Here is an 11,782-nt window from a genome sequence, read left to right as displayed (position 1 = left end):
TCCATGTGTCAGAATTATTTTAATTGTAATGGAATTATTTTTTTTTACCTATTTTGACAGGATTGCTACAACAGCTGAATCCATTAGACAGTATTCCCTTTGCAAGATAGCTTTTACACATCTCAGTGTGCTTGTAAAATGCCTCTTCTAAAAGGGAATCAACTGGGTCCTTTGCTGATCCATTTTAATCTAAATCAATTTTACACTTGATTACAATTTGTACTCTATTTGATTAAAATGTCATTTTTCTCACCAACACATCATTTGGCCCAAGCACTAACCAACCATCCGTGTGTTAAAGGAATTGTTAGTAATCAAACAAAATGAGATTTCAGATATTTTAATGCACTCAAATGTCTTCATTCAGCTTAAGTACAGAGTTCCAGCAAGTCAACATTTTTCATTTCGCTGTTCAGCACTTAAACACTCAGAAAATAAGTCTTTATTATTAAGATCAAAGGCTCCTATTCAGTTTCAGTCAAAGTATATGTATTAAATCTACCACATGAACCTCAGTTCGCGTCACCTCTCCTGTGTGTATGTGTAAATCACACAAAATCTGTAAAGTCGTCGACCGTTGAAACGAGCCTTTTACGCTGGCCTGAGCTTTCCGGGTTTGAGGCTGCGGAGCTCTGCTGAAAAGATTTGTTCTGCTGAGCGTGTCCCTGCGTGAGCGAGATGCCGGGAGTCGAACGGGACTGAATGTCTTCATGGGCCTGAGAAAGCAGAACGGAGAGAGCAACACTGACCTCACATGACCCCAAGTCTCTTTAGCTGAAGTAGAGCATGTGTCTTCCTACCCTTGTCCTGATCCTCTTGATGTGCCGTAACCTTGCCAGCCACTTGGAGGCGTAAGCATCTGAAGGGTTGGCTCTGTACTGATGCACCAACGAGGCCATCTACAGAGACGGTGACAAACATTATGTATAGAGTAATTATCAAGAGGGTTTAGATTCCAGAAAACCCCCACAAAAGACAAAATCCACTAAGTAGCGAGCAATTAGTTATTTTCCTATTGAATTCAATGTCAAGTGATACTTTAGAGGCGCAGGTAATCTATTTGTCCACTTGAGGGCGCCATCCACACACTCGAGATGAGCACCTGCCTCTGCTTTGAGTGACATGAACAACCCATGCACAGGTGCTAAAGAGGGGCTAAACCATTAGGCACTGTGCATACCACTGACAGTGCCAGCGGTGTCGGAAGCACAAAGCATCATGGGAAATAGGGCCAGCTGAACCTGCTGCTTCCCAGAATTCTTTGTGGAGCTCTTAACTACAGTACTATAATTGTACAAAAACAGGCTAAACGTTGCTCTTGCATTTGTTCCTGTCAATATTGTTATGAGTGTGTGCATGAGCTATAAGTTGGTATTTGAATTTATTTCATGAAACTCTGACTGTGACGAGTGTTAAACAGTGGCCTTCCGGTCATGTCCACTGCTTCACTAAGCAACTTGGTGACTTACCAAATGTATGACTTGAAATTGATTAGTGCGGTTTCTTATTCTGCAAAGTAAAATAGCCCATTTGTCCTGATGTGAGTCACTGCTGCCCCATTATAGTCAAATTGCCAATATAGTATATATAATAATAATAATATATAAGTAACTGCCCTACACTGATCAATTAAAAGAAAGAAAAAAAATTCTATGCACTGAATCCGCAATAAGTGAATGGCGTTATAGCGAGGGATTCATGTTTAGTATGGTATGACCAGCCTTTTGAGAAATTTTATTTCCTTGATATCCAGCTTAAGAAACTTGAGAGATCCATGTACTAGTATGACCTGTCCTCAATAGTAAGACAATTCAGAACAACTCTTCCAAGCAATGCTTTTTCCACTAATATGACCAGTGCAATGTAGACTTACGTTGGCATGCAGAGCCATCTGTCGGACCAACAGCGGGAGGTTGCTGTCAGAGACTATTTTTGCCACAGTGGTATCTACTAAGCCCTCGAGGTCTGAAAGACAACCAAAATGAGGCAACTCAACAACAACAGGGTGAACCAGACTAGGTGATAAAGTGCTCAGCTCACCTTTACGGCACTGCAGGGAAACCAGGTTACATTCATAATCCAGTGGTTTTATGATCACCTCCACAAAGTTAAACTGACCCTAACAGGGGGAAAACATAGTGAAGGCAAAGCAATGCTGCTGATACCACACATGGGTGTACTCTTCCACCGTTCGTCAAGCAGTACTGTTCAGGTCACTTCATTATAGTGTGCCAAAAGAAAGATTTGTTTGACGTTTATATTCTGCCTCTTGACTACGGCAAAGGCTTTTTTTGTGTGTGTGATGCCGCCGCAGCTCAGAACAGGAAATGCAGCACAAGATAGCAGGATACACATCTTAGTCCTGGCAGATCAATATAGTGTACAGTACAGTGGTAACTTGACTTTTTACTTATGTGACAAAGCTTGGAACTCAACTCATATCAAATCAATTTTCCTTTCCAATTGAAATGAAGTGAAAGGTTGACTTGTAACGCAAATTTTGGCTCGCAACACAGAGCAAAAAAAGAAACAAACCGAACTTTAGTGCTCTACGGCTACAACGACAATAATTATTTCTGGTGAGAACGCCGTAATTGCTAATGTAGCGTGTATGTGTGTGTGTGTCTACCTTTATGGTGCCCAGTTTGTACTCCTCGCCAGAATCATTGTAAACCACCATGACAAAATCATTGCCAATGTGACGCTTCTTATTGCAGCAGCCCTTGTCGCTCTCCCTGTTCGGCATCAGTGTAGCAATATGGAAAATAGCTATATACACACACACACACATTTATTAGTACTGTACACGCAAGACTACAAAGATGTAGAGCATTAAATGATCCAAAGTGTCCCATTACACACTTTGCATGATGTCATCATGCCAACAGTAGGTGAACTCTCCATCGTCTCCGTACTGATCGAGCCCGCCCAGGAAAATCTGGTCGGGGTCGCAGTCCTTCAAGTGGATCAATTTCCCGAGCCCCGTGAGGAAGGCCGCATAGCGGTTTGAACCATACTCGTTTGACAGGATGGCCACCTCATTGTTAACCTTAAACAGAAGACGTCATGTTACTTGTTAGAAAATCAATAATTATGTTCCTATAAAAAAATCCCTTTACATTGTCAAATTCCACGGTCAGTTTTCAACCTTTTCCCGCCTGTTACCGATTACGTTATGAGCTGTCCTGTATGAGCTAAACAGTTTAAAGTTGGAATGGTGTGAGAATCATTCCGGAAATGAGAATGTGAAAAATATCTTAAAGATCCCGTATTTTAGCTATTTAGACCTCCTTAGAGTGACTCTCTAACATGGACTTAGTATGAAAGTGTCCATTTCATTTCAAAAAACACCTCGGTTATGTCATATTCTGGCAGCTTCTTCTGTTTGACCCATTTTGTATCCACTTTGTCCATATTTAGCTAAGACCGGCCCCTTTCCTCTGATTGGTTGCCTCCGTGTAGAAGTGAGAGCACACGTGTTTGTGATGTTGACAGCACTGGCTCAGGAGTGGAGAGGATATTCGCTAGTGATGCAGATAAGCTCGAGAAATTCGAATGACCTGATTTCAGGCCTCTCGGCAGAAAAACGTCTAACTTAGGAATGTGTGGACGATTTGAATTCATATTTCACGTTTACTGAAATATTACGTCCCAAATACTAGAAAAAGTTGGTTTGGCAAAATATGACCCCTTCTATTTAAAATGTTATTTGGAAAATGTTGGCAATCAATCCCAAGATGTTCTGAAGGAGCTGAGCATTTTGAAGTTAGAAGGGTTCGAAAAGGTCAAGAAATGTGGCAATTATTTGGAAAGGTGGAAAATATGTAAAAACTTCGGGAACAGTAAGGAACTGAGGAATTGGAATGAGATGAATAGTTTGAAGTTGGAATTATTCTAATCGGTCCAAAAAATGATGAAGTCGGAGGTAATAAAGGTCATCTTTATTATGTAAAATGTCTTCAAGTTTTGCACTTTTACTTTGAAAACTTCACAATTTTGAGGATGGAATGAACTGAACAGTTTTAAGTTAGAATGATTTAAAATTGGAGTTAAATATGCGGTAAAATTTTATTTTGAAAATTTGGGAACTTTGGGAATGAGGTGAACAGTTTGAAGTTGAAATTGTTTGAATCTGTCAGAAAAAGTGGAAATTTGAGGTAAATGCATAAAACTCTCTGAAATGACTTTATTTCAGTGTTCCAAAAGAAATGAAGTGTACCACAAACAAAAATCAGAGAGAAAACATTTGACCACATTGACAAGCACTCCAAATGTACAAAAAGTGTCGTCACCTGACTCGCTCCAACAAAGATCACTCCAATCTTATGAGTGTCATAAGGAGGCATCTGGTCCAGAACCTTCACAGCACGATCAATTACCTTTCCACAAAGAACAGGATGTCGACATTGCATAAAAGCCTCTCAACGTTGGCCAGGTTGTGGGGGTAGCAGGTCCGATGAGGGACACTAACCTGGGTTTTGGGCAGCAGCAGCGGCTTGTTGGCTTCATTACCAAAGAAAGGCGAGTGGTACAGCTGGAGGAATACAAAGCTAAAATAGGGACGAGACAAAAAAAAGCGCCTTCAAAAGTCACATTCATGAATGTTTTCATTCTTGGAATATATTTTTCTGTTTTGATAAAACATTTGTGGGAGCAAGCAATCAAAGCTTACCTTTAAGTACAGTGGTTACCTTCTTTACAATTGAGTGACAGTTAGGAATGTTCAAAAAGTGGATGCGTGGCGCATTTGGCCCGCAACGCATTACGCTGCCATTATGCATCTCTCTTTCGTTTGTGGCATCCAAATGACGTGCAGAGTTGTTCGGTTCAACGTGTGCGGTGACTCGTGGAGATCGTGCCAGGCTAGTATCACATATATGTAGTAAGTAGTTCAAAACAAATGCCTGATGACATAAATGTCAAGCTTATAAAAGGTCACACAATGTTGATACTCTGTGTTTTGTTTATCCATTGATTGACTTTGTGTTTATTATCCTGCTCAGGGTCAGTTGGAGCCGATCCCAGCTGGCTTTGGGTAAGAAGCGGGGTACACCTTGGACTGGTTGCCACTCAATGGCAGGGCACATCTAGACAACAACCATTACCACACTCACATTCCCATTTAAGAGGCAATTTAGAGTCTTCAATTGAGCCACCATGCATGTTTTTGGAATGTGGGAGGAAGCTGCAATTGCAACCTGCAATTGCAAGAAAAAGTATGATTGTGAATGACCTCGATTTCTGCAGAAATTGGCGATAAAATATTATCTGATTTTCACCGACGAGATCATCATCTGAGACTTTCACATACTTTTTCCATCCTGCACTGTGAATATTTATATGGTGTGTACAGTAAAATCAGATAATGTAACTGTTTGTGGTATTAGTTTATGAAAACTGTGTCTATTACTGTAGCTGATGATCAGATAACTAACTATTACCACTTTATGCAGAAATCTAGGTTGTCCCAAAGGGTTCACATCCTTTTTCTTGCAACTGTACAAAGTCCACACAGGAAGGCTTGAGATCAGATGAGTGGACCCGAAGGTTGTGGGTTTGACCCTGAGCCGCTGTGACCATGTCCAAGTCTCCTTGAGTAGGACACTGAACCCCCCCCCCCCCCCAGTTGCTCCTGTGCTGTGTCATCAGTAGATGAATGAGGAGACAGTGTTAAAGCGCTTTGAGTACCTTGAAGGTAGAAAAGCGCTAGTCAAGTGAAAGGCTGAAAGCCAATTTGCCATCTGAGATTTGAACCTAGAGCATCTTGACGGCGAGGCAGGCAGACAAACCACAAGCTCCATTATGCCTCCCACTTGCCATGTTTCTCATCAGATAGTTTTTTTTCTGTGCGATGTCCATTAGCCCCATGTGTTCAATTGTGTGTCACTGTAACACTCACTCACACTTGAGATTCAACTTTGCATCAGTATTACTTTAGTACCTCGGGCTCAGCCCAGACATCTTGTCAGCGTTGCTGGGTCCAGGTCGACTGTGGTATGAATCTCTCTCGGTCCTCCTCTCTCTCCTGGAGGACGGCGCCGATACAGAGATGGTGTGGCCCCGTGGTCTGTGACCCCCACTGGGTGAGATGGGCCCGGGTTGTGCTCCAGTTGGTGGAAACTCCAGCCTCATTCTTGCACCTCCACTTGGAGGCGGCCCTTCCACCACTTGAGTCTGTGTTGTCAGTCCACTGAGGTCTCCTCCTGCACTCTCCCTCTCCATAGGCGGCTGGGCCTTGGCCTCTGAAGGCCCTCTGCGCTGGGCCGCGTCTCCTAGCACGGTCTCCGATTCCAGAGTAACTTTGGAGAAGGCTTCTGATAAGGTCTGAAGCTCTGGTGATGAGCTGGATTTATTAAGTCCATGACCCTGGGATTGGTTGTTGCCCTGGAAGAGGAGCTCCTGGCTGCCAGGGGTGGAGAGCCCGTGAGTCGGCTGATCAATGGGAATTGCCCCCTCGCTCACTTCTTCCAAAGTGGATTTTTCATCATCTTGACTGGATGTGGAGGAGGACTGGGGGACAAAACGGAAGAGCTCTTTAATTAGTTCAAACGAGAACCATACCTTGCAGTTTTATCTTTTTTATACTGACCCTACTGAGTGTTCCAGGAGGCGGAGCTTTTGGAAACTTCCCAGCAGAAATGAATATAGGGTCAGATGGCATAGGCTCAAACTCCTCACTTTCTAGCCAGTCAGATGGGGTCTGTGCAGTTGTGACCCCTGAGCCTTCTTCCAGCACCACTACTGAGTCTACAGCAGGACACAATGACACACATTTGAGAGTAGTTCACCACAGACCGATAGAACAGAGCCACCCTCACAAACAACCGGTGTTAGTCTCAACAACAATCACCATAGTTGTCAGTAAGCAGTTCTACATCACACAGACATCACCGCTTAACTATGTGGCCTTATTAACAGGACCAATCTTATGACTCAAACTCAAAAGGCTGACAAGACAGAAAGACACACACACACACACACACACATACATGCAAATGATCAGCCATGAAGACCACTCATCTAAACCTAATAGAAGCATTGATTAGAAAAGACCAAGAGATAAATACAGGCAGCATTTATCCATCACAGACATGGGTTTGATTTAATTTAAACTGCTAGGCTTGGGCGGTATAGATGTATCCTCCACTTGAGATCAGAATGATGTAGTAAGTAAACACAGTTCTCTTTCCGGTAGCCCTTTATAGGGAAAGGAACCAGTTGGTAACTGAAACTGAAGTTAATAACTATATACGACACTCTTGATTTGATTTCTCCCACACAAGCACCACAGATACGTAATAAATAAGAACGAAAAGGTAAGATGGTAAGTAAACTCAATGAAAGAAACTTACTTGGATAGCGGTGTCTTGACTTACAAGTGACTTGCATTTGTTCTCTGACTATGTACGCTCGTAACGTGAACTACTCTTCTCATGTCAGCTTTCCCCATTGAAATGAATACAAAATTCCATTAATCCATTCCAGCGCCCCATAAAACACCAACAACAAAAATTGTAACATGTTTTCATAATTAAAAAAAGAATTGCACTCTATAGTATTGCACTTTACAAAAACTATGTAAAAACATAATTCAATAGATAAGGAATATGCGTATTGTTATATTTGACGTTTTACTGAACTGTTTGTGTTTAAATATGCGTTGTTTAAAGGCTTAACACAGTGACACTGATGCTTTATGTTAGCCTATCTATGGCGTTTTGCATTGTGGTAGCATTAAGCTAGCAGACTTTTCTAAGGAAAAGTTATGTTTTAAATACCATTTGTGTAATTCTCCTTGATTTATGTTGAGTTTGGCAGTAAATGTCAACTGGTAGTAATAAACTTTTTCTGAATTGTTCACTGCTGCTTGATGTATACGACATCTAGCACTCAAATCTTTGCTTTCAAGTCAAAACAAAAAACAAAAACAAAAAAAGTGATTCTTCAAATCTCCAAAAATGTGAAGGTCTATTCACTCGCAAGTCAATGTAGCACTATACTGTACTAGAGTATATTAATATACTGTATCTTGATTTAAAATGTTTCATACTTCCTACTTTATTCACAAAAAAATTAAGTATCGTAATGCACTTCAATTTCCTAGGGTAAAAATTGACTGAAATTAAAAGCGCTATAAAAGGTTAACGCTATCATGTGTATAAAATGTAACAAAATGAGTTTCCAATTAATTTTCATGGTACGAGGACTTGTAATAAGACGATCGGTGTCTCTGAAATTGACCCAGGACACCTTTATTTAGTGGTCTATAATATTGGTGATGTCGTGTTAGAAACTTTGTATTATTGTGTACGGTACTTGTACATTTTCTGCGCACTCAAATGATCAGACTATCTCAAGACAATGTTCTAAACGGAAAACTTCTTCTGTCAGTTGTCAAATGCAAATAACTGTTTTTGTATTTACCAGAGCAGCCATAGAAGGAACTATAAAACTTTGCCGTAGTTGGCCATCCAACCATAGATGAGTGACAAGATAGTAGACTCTCGAGGTGCTTTGTCATGTTTTGTGTAACAAAGCAAAAAGTCACTGTAGGACAAAACAGATACCGCCCAGGCCCAACCCTATAAAGGTGCATGCATCTATTGGTTGTTTTTTTGTTTTTTGGTTAGCTCATCCCAAATACAGTGCAACAGCAGCCCAGACCAGGCCCTGCAGTACCGCAGCTTCAAACAAAACTCTCCTGAGATTTGAAGAAGAGAAGACAGAGGTGATCACATTTTTTACCCCTACAATGCAGCTGTGACAATGATTGTCTACTCTTCATGGCTGCCGCACAGCACTGGTTAACCCATGATGGTACAAAAGAACAGTTAGGTCAAATGCGGTCTGGGCTTTCCTGTTGGCACACTCAATGGGGTAAAGGGAGATATTTCATACTCAGAGTTAGAAGATGCTTAGCAAGGAAAACCAATCATGGAGGAAGATTGAAGACCAGCCCTCCCCCCAGTGGTGGTAAGAGGACTGAGGGCAAATCAGAAATCAAATGTTGCCCCACTAGCTCAAATATGGAGCCATACTTTGCATCACTGAGTTGTCTGTGACCATACTGTCGATCCATCCATCCATCCATCCATCCATCCATATATATATATATATATATATATATATATACATACACACACACACACACACACACACACACATATACAGTGGGTACGGAAAGTTTTCAGGCCCCCTTAAATTTGTCACTTTTTTTTGTTTAGCAGCCATTTCTTAAAATCATTTAAGTAAAAATTTTTCCTCAATGTACACACAGCACCCCATATTGACAGAGGAAAAAAAAATTGTTCAAATTTGTTTTTTTATTATTAAAAAAGAAAAACTGAAATATCACAGCCATAGGTATTCAGACCGTTTGCTGTGACACTCATATTTAACTCGGGTGCTGTCCATTTCTTCTCATCATCCTTGAGATGGTTCTACACCTTCATTGGAGTCCAGCTGTGTTTGATTATACTGATTGCACTTGATTAGGAAAGCCCCACACCTGTCTATATAAGACCTTACAGCTCACAGTGCATGTCAGAGCAAATGAGAATCTTGAGATCAAAGGAACTGCCTGAAGAGCTCAGAGACAGAATTGTGGCAAGGTACAGATCTGGCCAAGGTTACAAAAAAAATTATGCTGCACGTAAGGTTCCTAAGAGCACAGTGACCTCTATAATTCTGAAATGGAAGACGTTTGGGACGATCAATACCCTTCCTATAGCTGGCCGTCTGGCCATACTGAGCAATTGGGGGAGAAGAGCCTTGGTGAGAGAGGTAAAGAAGAACCCAAAGATCACCGTGGCTGAGCTCCAGAGACGCATTCGGGAGATGGGAGAAAGTTCTAGAAAGTCAACCATCACTACAGCCCTCCACCAGCCGGGGTTTTATGGCAGAGTAGCTCGACGGAAGCCTCTCCTCAGAGCAAGACACATGAAAGCCCGCATGGAGTTTACTAAAAAACACCTGAAGGACTCCAAGACGGTGAGAAATAAGATTCTCTGGTCTGATGAGACCAAGATAGAAATTGTTGGCCTTAATTCTGAGTGGCATGTGTGGAGAAAACCAGGCACTGCTCATCACCTGTCAGATACAGTCCCAACAGTGAAGCATGGCGGTGGCAGGATCCTGCTGTGGGGTGTTTTTCAGCTGCAGGGACAGGACTATTGGTTGCAATCAAAAGAAAGATGAATGTGGCCAAGTATAAGGATATCCTGGACGAAAATCTTCTCCAGAGTGCTCAGGACCTCAGACTGAGCCGAAGGTTCACCTTCCAACAAGACAATGACCCTAAGCACACAGCTAAAACAACGAAGGATTGGCTTCAGAACAACTCTGTAACTGTTCTTGAATGGCCCAGCCAGAGCCCTGACTTAAACCCAATTGAGCATCTCTGGAAAGACCTGAAAATGGCTGCCCACCAACGTTCACCATCCAACCTGACAGAACTGGAGAGGATCTGCAAGGAGGAATGGCAGATGATCCCCAAATCCAGGCATGAAAAACTTCATCATTGCCAAAAATGATTGCACTGCAATCCCAAAAAGACTCATGGTTGTATTAGCTCAAAAGGGTGCTTCTACTAAATACTGAGCAAAGGGTCTGAATACTTACGGCTGTGTGATATTTCTGTTTTCCTTTTTAATAAATCTGCAAAAATTTCAACAATTCCGTTTTTTTCTGTCAATATGGGGTGCTGTGTGTACATTAATGTGAAAAAAAAAAAAGTGAAACATGTAAGGGGGTCTGAATACTTTCCGTACCCACTGCATATACACACACACACACACGTGTATATGTATATATATATATATATATATATATATATATATATATATATACACAGACACATATATATCCATACATACATATATACAATGGGGCCAAAAGGTATTGAGTCAGCCATCAATTGTGCAAGTTCTCCCACTTACAAAGATGAGAGAGGCCTGTAATTTTCATCATAGGTATACCTCCCCTATGAGAGACAAAATGAGAAAAAAAAAATCCAGAAAATCAGTCTGTTTTTTAAAGAATTAATTATCAAATTATGGTGGAAAATAAGTATTTGGTCAATAACAAAAGTTCATCTCAATACTTTGTTTGCAATGACAGAGGTTAAACGTTTTCTGTAACTCTTCACAAGGTTTTCACGCACTGTTGCTGGTGTTTTGGCCCATTCCTCCATGCAGATCTCCTCTAGAGCAGTGATGTTTTGGGGCTGTCGCTGGGCAACACAGACTTTCAACTCCCTCCAAAGATTTTCTATGGGGTTGAGATCTGGAGACTGGCTAGGCCACTACAGGACCTTGAAATGCTTCTTACAAAGCCACCGCTTCGTTTCCCGGGCGGTGTGTTTGGGATCATTGTCATGCTGAAAGACCCAGCCACGTTTCATCTTCAATGCCCTTGCTGATGAAAAGCGGTTTTCACTCAAAATCTCACGATACATGGCCCCATTCATTCTTTCCTTTACACAAATCAGTCGTCCTGGTCCCTTTTCCAGAAAAACAGCCCCAAAGCATGCTGTTTCCACCCTCATGCTTCACAGTAGGTATGGTGTTCTTTGGATGCAACTCAGCATTATTTTTCCTCCAAACACAACAAGTTTAGTTTTTACCAAAAAGTTCTATTTTTGTTTCAGCTGACCATATGACATTTTCCCGATCCTCTTCGGGATCATCCAAATGCTCTCTAGCAAACATCAGACGGGAGAGGACAAGTACTGGCTTAAGCAGGGTGACACGTCTGGCACAGCAGGATTTGAGTCCATGGCGGC

General features: G+C 41.6%; 1 protein-coding gene across 9 annotated transcripts in view; it reads right to left on the bottom strand.

Moving 5' to 3' along the window:
- Positions 1 to 324: 324 nt before the first annotated feature.
- Positions 325 to 11,782, bottom strand: part of tsc2 (TSC complex subunit 2) — a 45,550-nt gene continuing 34,092 nt past the window's right edge. For 8 of the 9 annotated variants that reach the window (XM_061769585.1, XM_061769583.1, XM_061769587.1 and 5 more), the window contains 10 exons: positions 6,590 to 6,747; positions 5,942 to 6,510; positions 4,472 to 4,550; positions 4,293 to 4,379; positions 2,863 to 3,049; positions 2,630 to 2,769; positions 2,041 to 2,119; positions 1,874 to 1,965; positions 801 to 899; positions 325 to 716 (listed from right to left, as the gene is read on the bottom strand). In XM_061769585.1, coding sequence (XP_061625569.1) covers positions 549 to 716; positions 801 to 899; positions 1,874 to 1,965; positions 2,041 to 2,119; positions 2,630 to 2,769; positions 2,863 to 3,049; positions 4,293 to 4,379; positions 4,472 to 4,550; positions 5,942 to 6,510; positions 6,590 to 6,747 — 1,658 coding nt within the window. In that variant the 3' untranslated portion in view covers positions 325 to 548. Of the gene's footprint in view, positions 717 to 800; positions 900 to 1,873; positions 1,966 to 2,040; positions 2,120 to 2,629; positions 2,770 to 2,862; positions 3,050 to 4,292; positions 4,380 to 4,471; positions 4,551 to 4,672; positions 4,864 to 5,941; positions 6,511 to 6,589; positions 6,748 to 11,782 lie in introns of those variants that run through there. The other variant, XR_009788031.1, reaches the window with a different exon arrangement.

Source organism: Phyllopteryx taeniolatus, chromosome 4 (genome assembly GCF_024500385.1).
Source record: "Phyllopteryx taeniolatus isolate TA_2022b chromosome 4, UOR_Ptae_1.2, whole genome shotgun sequence".
Lineage (NCBI taxonomy): Eukaryota > Metazoa > Chordata > Actinopteri > Syngnathiformes > Syngnathidae > Phyllopteryx > Phyllopteryx taeniolatus.
Note: the sequence above shows the minus strand (reverse complement) of the source record. Positions and strands in the feature narration are given on the sequence as shown.